The 18617-nt window shown below is 48.5% G+C and overlaps 1 protein-coding gene across 1 annotated transcript; it reads left to right on the forward strand.

Moving 5' to 3' along the window:
- The first annotated feature begins 1699 nt into the window (after positions 1-1699).
- DENR (density regulated re-initiation and release factor) lies at positions 1700-17825 on the forward strand. The gene is made up of 7 exons (XM_049767897.1): positions 1700-1813; positions 11478-11497; positions 12121-12205; positions 14188-14271; positions 15496-15612; positions 16944-17083; positions 17520-17825. Exons 1-7 carry the CDS (start codon positions 1702-1704, stop codon positions 17562-17564), a joined length of 603 nt encoding a protein of 200 aa, XP_049623854.1. The 5' UTR covers positions 1700-1701; the 3' UTR covers positions 17565-17825.
- Positions 17826-18617: the final 792 nt, after the last annotated feature.

The raw sequence follows: 18617 nt of genomic DNA on the forward strand, positions 1-18617 counted from the left end.
GCTCTTCAGAGTTGCCATTTGGAAATCAAAACCAAGAATGCCCACTGCTTTTGGGGTCAACCTGCCAGCCCAGATTTCATCCCAGGCATCCCATAGGGGCCATTGAGCACCTCCAGCAGAGATCTTTAAATGCAAAACTTGTGAATGAATAACCCCTGGGCATGGGTGGAGAATGTGCTTTCCCACATTCCCAAAACAAGCAAACAAACAAATAAACAACAAGAAAACCCCTGCAACTTTCACCCAAGACAGCCCAATTTCCAATGAGCAGAACTGTGTGCCCATCTGTCGGCGGCGCGCGCCCCCTGCCGGCAGCCGGGCCCCGCGCGCCCAGGCCACGCCCCTCGGAGCCTCCGCGCACGCGCCCTCGCGCTCTTCCGCCCTCGCTCGCGGACTTCTCGCGACGGCCGCCCCGGGTCCCGCGGGAAGAGCCGAAGTCTCGCGAGAGGCGGCGGAGTCTCGCGGGATCGGCCGCGCCTGGCTGCCAGGTGCTCGGCCGTGGCGGCGGACGGAGCGGAGCCTCATGTGCCGCTGGGCCCGGCGCTAGTGGCGGAGCGGAGCCGAGCGGAGCGGCCGGGTAAAGGCTCCGCGGGAGGCCGGGCGCGGGGGTCGCGCCGGGCTTGGCCTGTCCTCGCCGCCGGGCCCCGATCGCCCTTTCCCGGGCGGCCCTGGGGTGGGGACCCGCTTGGCGCCTCCTGCGGCCCCCACATTGCTTCTCCTTGGCCCCCGCATCGGGCCTTCCTGACACTCGCACACACACACTCTTGGGGTCTCCCCCAGCCCGGCCCTCCTGGCCCCCACATGGCTTCTCACCCATCCACACACACACACACATACCAGATCTCCCCCCAACACACACACACACACACACACATCCCAGGCACTTGGCCCCCCACATCAGGCCTTCTTGACACACACACACACACACACACACACACTCTTGGGGTCTCCCCCAGCCCAGCCCTCCAGGCCCCACATTGCTTCTCAGATCTCCCCCCAACACACACACACACACACCCCAGGCACTTGGCCCCCCACATCAGGCCTTCCTGACACACACACACACATATATTCTTGGGGTCTCCCCCCAACCCAGCTCTCCTGGCCCCACATGGCTTCTCACCCATCCACACACACACACCAGATCTCCCCCCAACACACACACCCCAGGCACTTGGCCCCCCACATCAGGCCTTCACACACACACACACACACACACACACCCAGGCACTTGGCCCCCAACATCAGGCCTTCCTGACACACATTCTTGGGGTCTCCCCCCAACCCAGCCCTCCTGGTACTGCTTCTCTCATTCAGACCTTACACACACTCTCTCTCTCTCTCCCCCCCCCCCAGCCCAGACCTCCTGGCCCCCCACATTGTTTCTCACCCATCCACACCCACACCAGATCTCCCCCCCACACACACACACACACACACGCTCTTCATCTCCCCAAGTCTCTCACTTATTTGCTTATCATCCGTTGGGGCAGCGCAATGTCCGCCTCTGCCCACGTGGCCAGAGACCCATGGTGCGGGGCTTCCTGCCCACCAAGTCGGCCTGGCTTTGCGGGGGCAGCTAGGGGAGAGGTTAGTGATTGCACCTAGAGACCATTCGCTGCTCTGCGGGCTCTGGGGTTCGAGGCCACCATGATCCTGTGAATGAGGATGATGCTGTTTCTCTCCTGGCAGGTGTGAGCCATGGCTGCTGACATTTCGGAATCCGGCGGGCCGGACTGCAAAGGCGACCCGATGAGCACTCCTCCCAAATTAGATGATGCCGAGTACCCGCTTCGCGTCCTTTATTGTGGAGGCAAGTGCGTTTGTTGGAGAGCCTAAAGGCGGCTGCTCTTACTTTACTTAACTGCTTTTTTTTTTCCCCTACTTTGGGACACATCTGGCCCTAATCGGGTCCCCCCCTGAAGCCTCACTGTATTGCAGTGCATTGCGATCATTACTCATTTTCTTCTTTTCCTTTGAGTGAACTTTTAATCAAAAGGTGGGGCATAGAGTGGTGAAGAAGCATGGATTACAGGTTTTCCCTAGCTCTCTTAACTGGCTGGCTTCGTGGCCTGGAGAAACTTGCAGACCAGATGAAATAGAGGCAGGCAACTGTGCTCGTTCAGCCTAGTGTTAGTGGGAGATTGCCAGACTTGAGCGGGTGAGAAGCACTGAGGGCATTGCACAAAGAGTGAACAGCTATGCAAGAAAAGAAAAGGCTTGGTTTGTATCCGTGGAGAAATTAATAGCTTTGCCATAATGTAGCGTCAGGTTTATAGAGGCCTATATAATATTCCTCTTTTGTATCTGTTCTCTGCCTGCTTTTCCCCCTCCCTTTTTTTTAGGGGGAGGGGTGCTGTTTGGATCTGAATAAATAGGAGGCAAGGCTAAAAAGGAAGGGGCCTTTGGCTGCAGGCTTGCAAACTCCTGAATTGGAACAGCTGGCTAGTTGGTAACTGGATTGTGTTCGACCCTCTACCCTCATTTTACTCTCTTGTCTGTGTGGATTATTTACTGCAATTCTATTTGATTGGAACTATTCTCTCAGTCCGTGCTGGATTGGGGGTGCGGGGGTTCCACAGTTCCCAAAAGGGAAACCAGACCTTAACGAGAACAACTCACTTCATGTAGTATTCAGCCTAGGGCAGGGGTCTCAAACTCAATTTACCTGGGGGCTGCAGGAGGCAAAGTCGGGATGATCCTTGAGTGCAAAGTCAGTAGTAAGCCTTGAACATTGGGGGGTGTGACCCAAATAGCTAAAACAAAACAAAACAAAAAAAGATTATCTAGGGCAGGGCTACGAAATGTTGTACAGAGTTTGAGACCCCTGGCCTAGGGAGTAGGTCAGTAAGGAGGAAGAATTAGACGACTGTCGGGCCGGAGAGATAGCATGGAGGTAAGGCGTTTGCCCTTCATGCAGGAGGTCATCGGTTCGAATCCCTGCGCCCCATATGGTCCCCCGTGCCTGCCAGGAGCAATTTCTGAGCCTGGAGCCAGGAATAACCCCTGAGCACTGCTGGGTGTGACCCAAAAGCCACAAAAAACAAAAACAAGAATTAGACGACTGTCTTGGGAAGGGATTCTTGGTTTTGTTAGTATTTGGCACATGCTTGCGTGTATGTGTTCATGTAAGGTGCTGGGGATATAGTGGGGGAGGCCCTTGCCTTTCAGGTGACCTGGGTTTAGTTCCTAAGTACCCTTTGTGGTCCCCTAACTGCCAGGAGTGATCTCTGAGCCCTGAGCACAGAATAAGACCTGGAATTAAAGTCTGTGTCCTCTTCCCTCGCCCCTATGAGGCTTTTATCCTGTCAATAAAAAATAAAATTGAGGTGCCAGAGAGAGAGAGAATACAGGGGAGTTAAAAGTGCATTCTTTGCCTGTGACTAACCCCAGTTCAATTCTCAAACACCATGGTCCTCAGGTATCAGCCCTGGATGCCCCCCAAGCTCCATTGGGGTGGCCTGGGGGTATTCCTGGCACAGCAGGGCCTGACTGGCACAGACTGATGTGAATGGCCTGCTCAGCTGGCTGTGAGCTGTTGGAAAGGTTCCCTGAGCACCCCTTCCGCTTGCCTTCCCTCTGCACCCCAGATACTGTGCTTCTTTTTGAGTAGGTAGGCAGGGTTTGCTCCTAGTAGAGCTCGGGACCATGTGATGTTGTTCCAGGACCTCAACCTGTGCATGTCCAGCATGTGTTCCTCTACCTCTCTCTGGCTCGTGTATTTAAAGTACTTTGCCTAGTTCTACTAATGTTCCATTTTTCCTTTTTTGGGGCCGCGGGAGTTGAGGGTTGTGCCACCCTTAGCTGTGCTCAGGTCTTACTTCTGCCTCTGTTCAGAGGTCTCTTCTGGCTGGGGATCAAACTAGGGTCAACTGTTAGGGGAAAACAGTGCACTGTCTCTCTAATCCCTTCAGTAGGCACTAACCATGTATTAAGCAATTTTTTTTGTGCTTGTTGGGTTTTGGGCCACACTGTGGAGAGAGGTTACTCCTGGCTCTGCACTCAGGGATCACTCCTGGCGTGCTCAGGGAACTATATGGGATGCCGGAGATTGAGCCTAGGTTGACTGTACACAAGGCTAATGCCCTCCCTTCCCTCTGTACTTCCAGCTCGTGTTGAGTATCTTTGAAAGTGAAGTAGAATTAGTTTATGTTAATTCATAGAGTAGGTAAGGAAATGCCATAGGATTGAGTTTGGTTTTGATAGTTTTTGTTTGTCTTTTTGGTTTTTGGGCCACACCAAGTGGTGCTCAGGGGTTACTCCTGGCTCTACGCTCAGAAATCTCTCCTGGCAAGCTCGGGGGACCCTATGGGATGCCGGGGATTAAGCCTGGGTCTGCCCCGGGTCAGCCACGTGCAAGGCAAACACCCTACTGCTGTGCTATCACTCCAGCTCCCAGCCTCCTGTATTTTAAAGACTTAGAACGTTAGCCTTTGGGACTGGACAGAAAGGTCAGTGACTTGAGAGCACTTGCTATGCTTATGGCTTCCTTGGACCCCATCATCCCCTGAGCATCTAGCCACTAATGGCTCCTAAGCACCATGTGGTCCCAGAAATGAGAACAAAAAGCAAGCATTATGCCAGCTTGAGTGCAATAAAGAAAAACTTACTAGTTCTGCTTGAGAGAACTGTGGTGATTGTTGGTGGTGGGGAATGGTATTTTTGCCACATTGTTTCATTTATTTAATCTTCACAACTCATTCTGAAGTATTTGGGTTCTAAAGGGGGAATCTGGGATTAAAGTTCCTGTTTTTGTTGGGGCCACACCCAGTGAGTGGTGCAGAGGGCTTACTGCTGCCTCTATACTCTGGGATCATTCCTAGCAGGTTTGGAAGATCATATGTGTGGGTATCTGGGAATCGAACTCAGGTTGGCTGTATGCAAGGCAAATGCCCCACCTGCTCCAGCCCAGATTTTTTTGTTGTTGTTATTGTTGTTATTTTGGGGCCACACCCAGTGAAGCCCAGGGGTTACTCCTGGCTATGTGCTCAGAAATTGCTCCTGGCTTGGGGGACGATAAGGGATGCTGGGGGATTGAACCGAGGTCCGAGGTCCGTCCTAGGCTAGCGTGCACGCCACCGCTCCAGCGCCTACAGCCCAGATTAAGGTTCAAGACAGGCCTCGACTTCAAGGAACCTTAATGAAGTCATGAAAGTTTGAACGACTGTTTGTTGAGATGGTGGAATGATAGAAGCTCATTGGAGTGCAGATAAGGTGTCTAAAATTTATAATCTGGGGCCCGGAGAGATAGCACAGCAGTGTTTGCCTTGCAAGCAGCCGATCCAGGACCTAAGGTGGTTGGTTCAAATCCCGGTGTCCCATATGGTCCCCCGTGCCTGCCAGGAGCTATTTCTGAGCAGACAGCCAGGAGTAACCCCTGAGCACCGCCGGGTGTGGCCCAAAAACCAAAAAAAAAAAAAAAAATTATAATCTGGTTAGTGATAAAGGGCTGGGTTTAATCTCTTTGGGCGCTGGGGAGCCAACCTGGCAGTACTCTTATAGATGAATGAACCACGCATGGCACTGGGGACCAAAAGGGTTGGGTGTATGCAAAGCAAGCGCCCTGCCTCCTCTGCTATTTCCAGCCCCTGAATTTAATCTTTTTTTGGGGGGGGGTTTGGTTTTTCGGCCACACCTGGTGACGCTCAGGGGTTACTCCTGGCTATGCGCTCAGAAGTCGCTTCTGGCTTGGGGGACCATATGGGATGCCAGGGGATTGAACCGCAGTCCGTCCTAGGCTAGCGCTGGCAAGGCAGACACCTTACCTCTAGCGCCACTGCGCCGGCCCCTGAATTTAATCTTTTATAGCACTATAACCAGCGAGAAGGGAGTTTGAAAAGGCACCAGATCAAGTAGGAGACTTTGAAATACCAGATAATGGGGCTTAGCGACCCTGAAATCATAGGACAGAAACACATAAAAAGACTTTCTTTTGGGCCCGGAGAGATAGCACAGCGGCGTTTGCCTTGCAAGCAGCCGATCCAGGACCAAAGGTGGTTGGTTCGAATCCCGGTGTCCCATATGGTCCCCCGTGCCTGCCAGGAGCTATTTCTGAGCAGACAGCCAGGAGTAGTAACCCCTGAGCACCGCCGGGTGTGACCCAAAAATCAAAAAAAAAAAAAGACTTTTTACCTTTTCCTTTTTGTTATGGGGCTGTACCCCACTCCTAGTGGGTCTTACTTCTTACTCAGGGATCACTCCTGGCAGGAATCTTGGGATTATCTGGGATGCTGGGGATTTAACCTGGGAGGGCAGCATGCAAGGCAAGTTCCTACCAGCAAAACCATCTCTCCAGCCCCAATGAAAGGCATTTCTGAGGAAAACAAATAGAATTCAAGTGATCATTGATCGTTGGTTATGAAGATAGCTTGGAGCATTGCAGAGTTTCCAGGTCTGGAATCGAGGAATTTAAGGGGTTATTTCGCTGTCAGGTCTGGGCACGTCCTGTGTTGTATTTTAGGATTTTCAGCTTCCAGATCCCCAAGTTAACGCTGAGTGTGGAAATTGGCCTTTTCATTCTTGGCCTTGAGTTCTGGTCCCTGGCACGGTGTGGCCTATTTGTCCCCAATACCACCAAGTCACCAAGCGGTAGATGGAACTGTCTGGGCACTCAGCCATGCTGACTATTGTTGAGTGGGGTCAGTCCCCGCCTCACCAAAGTCTATCCCCAGCTCCCTGAGCACTGCAAGACCTGTTTAGGGAGGAAAAGGGGAGCTTTCCAGGGAATGCACTTAGTAGGTGCTGGGACACTTCTTATGACTTCCCTGCCTGGGTGGAGTTGTTACGTGGCCCCTTTAGATACGGGTGCTGACCGGTGCATATTGGCGGATATTTGTTAGATTAGACTGCATCTGGCTGATCAGGCTGCCCTTTCTGCTTTCAGTCTTGGTGCACTGGGCTCTGTACTCAGGGCATCATTCCTGGAGGGGCTTGGTGGACCACGTGTGCTGCAGGGAAGAGGAAGCCTTGGTCAGCTGTGTGCAAGACCAGCGCCCACCTCTCAGCCCTAGGTGGCATGTCCTAAGGGAGTGAAGCGTGGTTTGGAGCTTAAGAGTTGAACCAGTTGGAAGAGTTTGGGGTATAAAGAGCCGCAGGTCAAGCTCCCCCATGGTTAAGGAATGCCCAGCTTCTTTGAGGGACTTCAGGGGCTCTGCTGACACAGGAGGCGATTGGAAACGAGGCGGGGAATGACCCGAGACAGGAAGGCAGACCCCCTTGCTAGATCCAGGAAAGTAGTTTCGCCTTAGTCCTAAAAGCCTAAAGGCTCATGATGCCCAAGTGGGCATCGAGGGTTTTTCCTTTCTTTATTGATTATGTGTGGTGAGTGGCAGCTGAGGTAGGAAGCAGTTGTGATTTCCTAGGGAGATGCTGGATGTTGCCAAAGTTAGGGATTGGGTCAGGATTAAAAAAAAAAAAAAAAAAACTAACTACAGTTGAGATTGGATTGACCAAAGTGTTGGAGGAGTCAGAGATGATTTACTAAATTTCTGGGAATAAGGCTCTCTTGAGCTTGATTAGCAGGATTGTGCTCGAATAACATGGATTTTTCTTCTGTTTTTGACTATAGAAAAAAAAAAAGAAGTGTAAAAAGTACATTCAGACTCTTGATACCTATGATTACAAAGGAGGTCTGTGAGGAGATGGTGCCCCCCAGTTGAGCGAGATCCATGGCTCTAATATGGAAAGGACACAGACCACTTGCATGTTATGATAAGAGCTTTTCTTTCTTTTTTTCCTTTTGTGATGGTGGTTGGGGGAGGCTGTATACAAGGCAGGAACCCTGCCTGCTGTCATAGGTGTCACACCATTTCCCCTGCCATCCCACTCACCCAGGTTCAAACCCCGACATCCCACAGAGTCCCTGTAGCACTGCCAGGAGAGATCCCTGAGTGCAGAGCCAGGAGTAAACCCTAAGCATTCCCAGGTATGGCCTCACACGGTGACAAAAATAATTTTTCAAAAGTAATTTTGATTCTATAAAGCTCAAGGGAATTATGGCCCCAAGTCACAAACCAAATAAAAAGCCCCTCTGAATTGAAGTACAAAAAACAGTAATTGGACTAAGAGAACTGTTTACTTACCATCTCTTAAATTGCAAATAATAGTGAATGGTGCTTATTCTGGCTGTCTTCCCAAATAAGCTGTGTAGCATAATCGTTGTTTCCCCTCAGTCCTGTTTTTGTGGGTTTCGAAACAATATCTGTGCTTGTGCTCAAGTAGGCTGCTGAGGTCCTAAGGTTCTAAGTGGCTCTAAAGGCTGTTTGGGGGCAGGAGAGATGGTGCCATGGGTAAGGTGCTCGCCAATCCCACACCACAACTGGGCCTGGCCTGTTCCACGTCCAGATGCAAGACAAGTAACTTCCTTTAAACACTGAAGTTATTTAGTGGGTATAAAGCTTAAGCTTGGGGTGATGGAAAATATCCTTGAACTGGATAATGGTCGATAGTGAAAGAACTATATGCTTAAGCAGTTTGAATGGTCATTCTGTCAAAGCAGAAGCCTGTTTCTCTTTTGGTTTGTTTTTGGGCCACACCTGGAGGTCTCCTGACTCTTGCTCAGGGATCACTCCTGGTGTGTCGCTAGAACCAGGGTTAGCCACATCAAGGCAAGTGCCTTAAGCCCCGGACTCTGGCTTTCTCTCTCTTTTTTTTCCCCATGTCTTTGGCTATGGTGGTGGTGCTTGGGGCCCAGTGCGGTGTTGGGTATGAGCCTAGAGACCTTCTGTATGCAAAGCCTGACCTCTGGCTGTTATGCTATGACCCCAGCCCCCAAACCTTAAAACATGCTTCAGTTAAACCTGTATACTTAGACCAAAATTAAACAACAAGCAGATTGCCTTCTTGGGTGTGGTGAGAGTGAGGGTGGATGCAGTTCAGATTTACAGAAAGGTTTGGAGAATACAGTGCCAGAAATTCCTTACGTCTCTGATCCACACTCCCAAATGTGGCCTTCTCATTCAGCACTGAAAGCATCTAATCAGATGCTTTAATTCCATTTTCTCTCGTCCCGATAATAGCAAAAGGGGTCCAAGACCATGCGTTTCGTCCACTTGGGAGGTCTTGGGGGTCTCTGGGTTTGCATTTCAGACATCAGTGCTTCCCAGAAATTCCCCCACACTCCGAGCTCTCGAGGCTCTTCCCCAGTTATTGGAGATGCCATACCCAGCTTGGCTTGGGTTTTCTTCCCGGCCAGTGGCCATGAGTTTAGCCTGTTTCCTACCAGCGTTGGTTGGATCACCAGGTTGCTGTCCTAATGTAGTTACTGCTTTGCTTGTGATTTTAAAAGGTGATTTATAAAAGTGGCTCGTGTGAGTCAGGAAGTGACTCAAACACTCAAAGGGCTTGTGCTAGAGCTTTGAGGCTGCCTACTCCCTCAATTCTGCCACAAACGAGTGTCATGCTTAGTTTAATTCTGCTTGATTTTTGGCCACACCTGGTGGTGCTCGGGGCTGGCTTCTGACTCTGTGCTCCTGGTGTATGTGAGGGCTCACAGGACCGTAGAGGGTGCAGGGGAGGAGTGTTTTGGGGTCCAGATGGGATGCCGGGTTTTGAACCTGGGTTGGCAGTTGCCTGCAAGACAAGTTCCCAGCCCGTGGACTCTTGCTGTGGTCTCAAGGAAAAGTCTTGTGAAATACTTGGGTCTCTGGTTTTGCAGGTTTTTTGGGTTCTTTTTTACAATAACTAATGATTGGTGAATGTGTTGCCTGCTTCGGAGGCTGCTCTTCTCGCACAGGGCACTGTCCGGGCCAGCGGATGGTGAATTTCTGATCTGCAGCTGGCACATTGGTTTCCTTTCTCTGCAGGGGCGAAAAGGTTGTGAGCCACACCCAGCAGTGCTAGTGCCGCAGTCTGCTCTGGCCTGGCCTTGTGCCCCGGGTGCTCCTCGCCACGCAGCTCTGCGCTCAGGAGGCCACGTTGTGTGCCCAGGGCACCTGGGGTGGTTGTGTGCCCGGCAGTGTCTCAGCTGCTGGGTTTCTGCTGCTAGAAGTGACCTTTGCCTTTCCATTGTCTCAGTGTAGATTCAGAATCTTATTTTACAGCTGTTGAAGGGGGAGGGAGACACCTGGCAGGGTGGAGAAGGGTCCTGAACAACCTGTGCTGAGATGGAGCCTGGGGTTGTGAAGCCTGCGAAGTGTGTGCTCTGCATCTCCTCACCATCTCTCTCTCTCTCTCTCTCTCTCTCTCTCTCTCTCTCTCTCTCTCTCTCTCTCTCTCTCTCTCTCTCTCTCTCTCTCTCTCTCTCTCTCTCTCTCTCTCCCTCTCCCTCTCTCCCTCTCTCTCTCTCTCCCTCTCTTCCTCCCCCCCACATCCATCCCTCAGGGGTTACCACTGGCTCTGCACTCAGAAATTACTCCTGGCTTGGGGAACCGTACGGGATGTCAGGGATCGAACCTGCATCTGTCCTGGGTCAGCTGCATCCAAGGCAAACGCCTTACCATTGTACTACCACTCCAGCCCCTTTGAGCATCTTCCTGGTCCCACTATTTCTCTTTTACCTCAAAAAATTGGGGAAGGTTGAAGAGAATTCAAAGGTTAAGGTTCTTGCTTTGCACAGGGCCAGCCCTGGTTTGATCCTTGAAGTCATGGATGGTCAGAAGAGCTGCTAGGTGTAAACCCTAAGCCCTGAGCACCTACCTGCCAGGTGTGGCCCCAAAACAAAAAAAATTTTTTTTAAATATAAAATACTGTTTTTAGGGCCCGGAGAGATAGCACAGCGGTGTTTGCCTTGCAAGCAGCCGATCAAGGACCAAAGGTGGTTGGTTCGAATCCCGGTGTCCCATTGGTCCCCCGTGCCTGCCAGGAGTTATTTCTGAGCAGACAGCCAGGAGTGACCCCTGAGCGCTTCCGAGTGTGACCCAAAAACCAAAATAAATAAATAAATACTGTTTTTATTTTCTAGTCCGCATGTTTACAGTGGTTTATCGTTTTGGCATGCATTTACCACAGTACCACTCATGTCAAAGACCCTCTAATTTCCTTAAATTTACCCTCTAAAAAAACTTATTTTTGTTTGGTATTTGCTTTTGGATCACACCCAGCACACTTGGCTTACTCCTAGCTCTGCACTCAGAAATCACTTCTCCTGGAGGTAGGTGCTCAGGAGACCATACATGGTGCCAAGGACTGAACCCAGGTTGGCTGTTCGTAAAACAATTGGCTATCCATTGTACTATCACTCTGTTTTTGTTTTTGTTTTTGGGCCACACCCGGTGACGCTCAGGGGTTGCTCCTGGCTTGGGGGACCATATGGGATGCCGGGGGATCGAACTGCAGTCCTTCCAAGGCTAGCGCAGGTAAGGCAGGCACCTTACCTCCAGCGCCACCGCCCGGCCCCTGTACTATCACTCTGGCCCCCTTTTTCGTATGGACAAATTACAGAGAAACAGAAATGAAGAATTTTGTCAGATTTAAGTAAAAGTTAGAATAAATTATTTGTGTATATATTTTTACATTGTCTTTCTTTTCTCTTTCCCCAGTCTGTTCATTACCAACAGAGGTAAGTACTTTTAAAAATTCTTTTCTTCTTTTAAATTTTAGTATTGGGACAGTCATTGATTTTAGAACTAGCTTAAGAACTTTTTAAAATTTCATTCTGTCATTTATAGTTTCAGACTTGAAAAATTGTATGAGTTTAGGGTCTTAATTTGTTTTCTTTTCATTGTACTTGGCAATGTGTGGTTGGGAGTTTTCTGTGGAATTCATGAATATTGAGCTAATCTATGAGAGAATTTCTTTAAAGTCAAAGCGTACTCATTTGAACAGTGGAGGAAAGAGCATAAATTTACATTTTGGAACAAAATTCTAATAAGCGAGCTTAGATTCTGTGGGCAAGTCAAAAATGATACCCCGACTTAGCCAGGCAAGGTGGATACACTTTTGGATGTTTGTTTACTAGAAGCTCTTGTTTGATAAGAAATGACTGCCCAGAGGAAATGCCTAATTCCTTTCTAGGCTCTCGTTCCTTCAGCAGTGGTTTCTGGTGGGACACAGATTTTGTGTGTGTGAGACAGACACCCAGTGTCAGTCGTTAGCAATGACATTCTTTACAGAGCAAGTGAAGGGCCTGATTTTGAAGCAAACTGTATGTGATTGCAACTCACTTTGTTCCTTTCCCTCCAGTACTGCGAATACATGCCTGACGTTACAAAGTGCAGACAATGGTTAGAGAAGAACTTTCCAAATGAGTTTGCAAAACTTACTGTAGGTATGTCATTTTTATTTTCTTTCAGCGAAGCTTGTATACATCATTTTGAAGATGGGAATGGGAATTCTCCTTTAGGAGGCTAATTCAGATATCCTGCTATTTGCTGTATATTCACTGTGCAGGCTGGGCCACATCCAGTGGCGCTCAGAGAGGTTCCTCCTGGCTCTGAGCTCAGAAATGGCTCCTGGCAGGCTCAGGGGGACCTATGGGATGCTGGGGATTAAACTCAGACCTGTCCCATTTTGCCACTTATCACTTATCACTCTGGCCCCTGTATTTTTATCCTTTTTTTTAATTGATTAATTAATTGATTGGCTGTGCTCTGGGATCACTCCTGGCTCTGCACTCAGAAATCACCCCAGCAGGCTGAGGACTATATGGATGCTGGGAATCGAACCGGATCTTTCCTGGGTTGGCCGCATGCAAGGCAAATGCCCTACCTCTGTGCTATTTCTCTGACCCTGTATTTTTAAACTATTTCACTTTTGGGTTAAATTTCCTCATGTTACGTGACATTGATGCAGTTGTCTTATGTCTCTGAACCATATAGATCAAGTATCAACTGTGCTTTTGTGTAAATGATTTAGGGGAAAAATATTTTTGCTCATTTATTCAACAAATTACAAAGTTCATGGTACATGCTGTACATGTTAGATGTTTAGACAAAACGGCAAACAAAAAATCTGCTCTTGGGCAGTTGTATTCTTGACGGTGTTGAATTACTTGGTAAGTATGAAATGGGGAGGTAAAGAGCTGAAGGAAGTAAGGAGTGAATCATTGGGTGCCGTGGGGAGCTTTCCTGGAAATGGCTGCCTCCGAGCAAAGGCCCTGGGGCAGACCTGTCCCCAACTTATTCAGGAACTACCTGGATTCTGGAATCCTCAGGGCAGGTCAGAGGAGGACGGAAGGTGAGGTCAGAAATGGAAAAGCTCTGAGTTCAGGGCAGGGCGGGCCTCTGCTCAGTGAGGTGGGGTGCTCTCACAGGGTGTGCTGACCAGAAGAGGGGTCTGACCTGCCTTCCTAGAGCAAGCAGCTCTTGGCTCTGTAAAGACTAGGATGGAGAGGCGGTCTAGACAGAGGCTGGGAAGAGAGCCCGCAGTGGCCCCTTGGAGCAGCTGGGAGCGGGCCCTGGCTGTGCGCTAGCCGGGGCTGGGGGTGGGTGAGGAACATGGGACAGGAGAAAGCGGGGCTTGTACGACGATGTGGTCGTGGCCAGGAAGAGTGAGGAGCCAAGCCCCCTGCGTTGCTAAAGCTCCCGGCTGGGGAGTAGGAGAGAAAGGGGGAAGCCTGGACTGGGAGCAGGGCAGGCCTATCTGGTGTGCCCTGCATTGCCCTCCCTTAGCCACTGCGGTTCTGACTGTACGTGAGGCACAGACACGGCACCGATAATTATTCACTCCCTGCCAGCTGCTCCAGCAGAGCCATCAGCTAGTGCTGGACTCTGCCAGCCATAAGTGGCTGTCTAGTGGCTGAGGGGATGGAGTGTGCTCAGAAGCAAGCTTAGTGTGTTGACGTACCAAACACTTCTGCGCCTTTCCGTCTGCAACCTCAGTAATAAGACTGTTTTCTTCTGCCTCTGACTTAGATAGGATATGCAGAGTATTTTGTGTGAATCACTGTATGTGTGTCAATGAAGGCAAGTCATTTGTTTTTACATGTCACCTGAAATTGTTGGTAAGATGCTTAAGGTTGCTCAAAGGTGATGGTTTTGTTTGTTTGTTTGTTTGTTTTTTGTTTTTGTTTTTTTTCTGACCACACCCGTTTGATGCTCCGGGGTTACTCCTGGCTAAGGGCTCAGAAATTGCCCCTGGCTTGGGGGACCATATGGGACGCCGGAGGTTTGAGCTGCAGTCTTCCTTGGCTAGTGCTTGCAAAGCAGACACCTTACCTCTAGCACCACCTCGCCGGCCCCTCAGGTGATGTTTTTTAATGTATGCAAAGTAATGGCATTAACTTTTTTTAATTTTGTTTTTATTGTCTAGAAAATTCACCCAAACAAGAAGCTGGACTTAATGAGGGTCAGGGAACAGTAGGGGAAGAGGAAGAGAAGAAAAAGCAGAAGAGAGGTGAGATGTGAATTCCTGGTTTATTTACACCAGCACACCTTAGCATGGGTGGAAAGAGGTAATAAAATGGCCTCTGTGTTCCTGTAATTCTGTGTGTCTGTCCGACGAAGAGATAAAGGATCATATTCTCAGGACGGTTGGGTTGGATTTGGCTTGATTTCATCTCTAATTAGATTAGACCTTAAAAGTGTTAAGGTTACATGACTGAAACCCAACTACAATCATATTTGTAACCAAGGTGTTTAAATAAAGATACTATTTAAAACAAGTGTTAAGGTGGGGAGATGGCTCAAAAGTTTGAAGCATAAGCTTTGCGTGTTGTCTTTATTTTGTCCTTGAAACCGCAAGTTCTGGGGCTGGAGAGATAGCACAGCAGAAGGGAGTTTGCCTTGCAAGCTGCAGGTCCAGCACCAACGTTGGTTCGAATCTGTTCGGATCCAGCATCCCATGTGGTCGCTGGTGCCTGCCAGGAGCAATTTCCAAGCTTAGAGCCAGGAGTAACCCTGAGTGAGACTGGGCCAGGGGTGGCCCAAAAACCAAAAGAAAAGAAAAAAGAAAAGAAAAGAAAAGAAAAGAAAAGAAAAGAAAAGAAAAGAAAAGAAAAGAAACCACAAGTTCTCTGAGTACTGTCAGGAGTGGACCCCTCTAAAACAGAGAGGAAACATGTTTGACTTGCCCAGCACATGCATAACCAGTTAGCTTATTTTATGACTCAAAACTGGTACCTTACTATTTTTTATTTCAAAAATTTATTGATTTTGACTTTGGGACCACACTTGGCAGTATGCAGGGCTCACTCTTGGCTCTGTACTCCAGGATCCCTCCTGGTGGGCTCAGGGAACCAAGTGGATTGAGAGGGATTGAACCCCACTCAAACCATGAGCAAAGCAAGTGCTCTGCCCGCTCACTGTCCCCTCTCTCCAGCCCCCAGATACCTCTCCTATCTAATTACTCCTTTTCCCGGAATATCCTTCCTTCTCCACCCTGCTCCCTTCCCCTGCATAAAAGCCAGACTTAGATGCCATTTCCACACGGAAACGAATGGTTGTTGTCTTGAAGGTAACAGCATGCAAATACTTCTGCCAGACCTTAGCCTTGTGGCAGGCACCTCAGTCTTGTTGTTAGTTCTAAGCATGTATTGTGTATACAGTGAAATGATTAACTTTTTGCTGCTATTATTTTATTATCATTATTATTTATTCACTGAGCTCTTTCTCAATTAAGGCGGAAGAGGTCAAATTAAACAGAAAAAGAAGACTGTACCGCAAAAGGTCACGATAGCCAAAATCCCCCGGGCAAAGAAGAAATACGTAACACGGGTGTGTGGCCTGGCGACTTTTGGTGAGTTCAGGGGTCTAAAACGTGGCAACTATTTTCTGACAGCAGGTTTCATGAAAGGATAACAAATGAGATTGCTGAGATTCAAAGCGAGATGTTTTGGTTTTGGGGGCCCCGCAACCAGTGGCTCTTAGGGATCACTCTCAGCAGGCTCAGGGGAACCATATGGGGTTCTCAGGTTGAACCTGGATCAGCTGCAGGCAAGGAAGAGGGGTGATTCCGGCACCTGTGGTTGCTCAGGGCTTCATCCCTGGCACCGCAGTCGTGAAAACGCACATGGGAGGCTTGGTGCTGTAATATAGGGAGGGCGCTTTCCTTAGCCACAGCTGACCCGACATCAATCCCTGACACCTGTATGGTCCCCCAAGTCTCTCCCGAAGTGATCCCTGAGCATAGAACCAGGAATTAGGGGCTGGGAAGGTGGCGCTAGAGGTAAGGTGTCTGTCTGCCTTGCAAGCGCTAGCGTAGGACAGACCGGGTTCGATCCCCCGCCGTCTCATATGGTCCCCCAAGCCACAGGCGATTTCTGAGCGCATAGCCAGGAGTAACCCCTGAGCGTCAAACGGGTATGGCCCAAAAACCAAAAAAAAAAAAAAAAAACCAGGAATTAAACCTGAGCATCATTGGGTTTAGCCCCAAAACAAAATAGTAAGGATAGCAAAATAGCTTCTTGTACTTAAATGTCATGTTTGGAATTAATTATGTATACTGAGTTTGTTCATAGTTCATATGAACTACATACATAGTGTGAACTATGTAGTATATGCTGCTGTTTTTACATACTTAAACCTTTTCTTTATTCATTTATTTTTTTGTTTTTGGGCCACACCCAGCAGTGCTCAGGGGTTATTATTCCTGGCTCTGTGATCAGGAATCACTCCTGGCAGGTTCAGGGGACCCTATTGGATGCCGGGGATTGGACCCGGGCCCATCTCTGGTAGGCAGCATGCACAGCAAGCACTTTACCGATGTGCTGTCTCTCGGCCCCACATACTTTGTTGGACCTTCAAAAACCAAAAATATTGATATTTAATATAAAAAAAAATAGGGCCTGGAGAAATGGTGGATAGAATGCTTATCTTGCATTCAGTTGCCCCAGATTTGATCCCTGGCACCTTCTAGTTCCCCCATCCCCACTAGGAGTGATCCCTAGCAGATACCGGAAGTATTGAAGTATGTTTTAACCACTCCCTGTAGTGATTTGTAATTATTGTTCTAGAAGGAATAGGAATCCCATTATATTTTGTCCTATAAATTTAGATGAAGATCACATTTAAAAATGGAAAAAGATTTTGATGTATAGTTCTAATTGTAGTCTCCTTTTTTTACAACAGAAATTGATCTTAAAGAAGCACAAAGATTTTTTGCTCAAAAATTCTCCTGTGGTGCCTCAGTAACAGGGGAGGATGAAATCATCATTCAGGGAGACTTTACAGATGATATCATTGACGTCATTCAGGAAAAATGGCCAGAGGTAAGTATAGGGGATGGATGTAAGCATCTGGAGACAAAATGTGTTTGGATTTTTGTTTTTGTTTTTTTTTTTTGCTTTGTTTCTGGGCACTCGGGTTACTCCTGGCTCTGCTCAGAAATTGTTCCTGGCAGGGTTGGGGACCATATGGGATGCTGGGGTTCAAACCAGGATCAGCTCACAGTGCTATTGCTCCGGCCCCTGAAGATATAATGTTTTAGAAGTGGCTTCCTATTACTAGTTTGTTTGTCTCGTCACACTCAGTGGTGCTCAGGGGCTGCTACTGGCTCGGGGGACCATATGGGATGACGGGATTTGACCAGGGTTCATCCCGTGTTGGCCATTTTGCAAGGCAAATGCCTTACCGCTTATCACTTCGGCCCCACTTCCTATTATTTGAAGCCACAATTTATGAAATGTAATTACTTGTGTTTTATAGGTGGATGATGATAGCATTGAAGATCTTGGAGAAGTGAAGAAGTGATTTTGAATATTTGTCCGTATTTAATGATCTGAACTGAGAGTCGATATGGCCAAAGGGAGAGAGAGAGTCCTTTAAAAATATATATATTTATCCTACAGTCAAACTGTGGACTACCCTCACCGTTGGCATCTTCACTGTTCTGTACGAGGCTGCTTGTTTGTTTGTTTGTTTTTATTGCCAAAGTCTAATAAACAGGGGAGACTGTTGTTGCTGATGCATAAAATAGAATTTAGTCAAATAAAAATTTTTGGTCTTTTGGTACTTTTTAACTTTTTATTTTTGGATAAACATGTTTTATGGAAAGGTTTTCTGTTGAAAAACCACTCATGATCTCATCACGCTACGATTGTGAAGCTGAGCGACATTTTCAAGACTTGGCCTTCTTGCCGTCGTGACCGTCTCCTTGCTCCTCCGTTGGCGGCAGTTGGAGGGGCGCGTGCATCCGAAAGATCTGTTGATGCATTTGCTTCACTGGTCGCGACCACCTCCACTGTGGACACATTTAACATGCTGTTGGTAGGGGTTCCGCTGTTTGGGAGATTACTTGGTAAAGTCTATTAAAAGCCTTAAAACAATCTGCGCTGTTTGTTCGCCTTAGTAAGCCACTGCTCGGACATCTTAAAGAAATTGGGAAAGAATCATGAAAGGTGTTCATCACAACATTCCTCAGACAAAACTGCACGTCGCAGACATGAACGTTTGAGGATTGGTCAGAGGAACATCGGAGCATCGAACCTCACACATCAGACTATCGTGTCTGTTTAGAAAGGATTCTTGGGAACATGTTTCTAAACATGTTTAAACAGCTAAGGGGCACTGCTCCAGAGGCATTTTATACATTATTTATAATGGAAAACTTCAGAAAAGCTCCAGGTTCCTATACGGGCTAGATAGATGTGAGTAGAGCTCTCCTAGTCAACTCAGTAATAGATGAATAGACTCAGTACACAGCCTGGGAAAAAGCAATTGGATCAAAATATTCTCACAAGAGGGGCTGGAGAGATAGCGCAGCAGTAGGGCATTTGCCTTGGACTCTGCTGACCCAGGACAGAC

The sequence above is a fragment of the Suncus etruscus genome, chromosome 2 (assembly GCF_024139225.1).
Source record: "Suncus etruscus isolate mSunEtr1 chromosome 2, mSunEtr1.pri.cur, whole genome shotgun sequence".
In the NCBI taxonomy this organism is placed as follows: Eukaryota; Metazoa; Chordata; class Mammalia; order Eulipotyphla; family Soricidae; genus Suncus; species Suncus etruscus.

Coding starts and splice junctions, on each gene's coding strand:
- DENR (XM_049767897.1), top strand. CDS start 1,702: ATGGCTGCTGACATTTCGGAATCCGGCGGGCCGGACTGCAAAGGCGAC. Junction 15,613..16,943: donor GTGTGGCCTGGCGACTTTTG/GTGAGTTCAGGG, acceptor TTTTTACAACAG/AAATTGATCTTAAAGAAGCA. Junction 17,084..17,519: donor TTCAGGAAAAATGGCCAGAG/GTAAGTATAGGG, acceptor TGTGTTTTATAG/GTGGATGATGATAGCATTGA.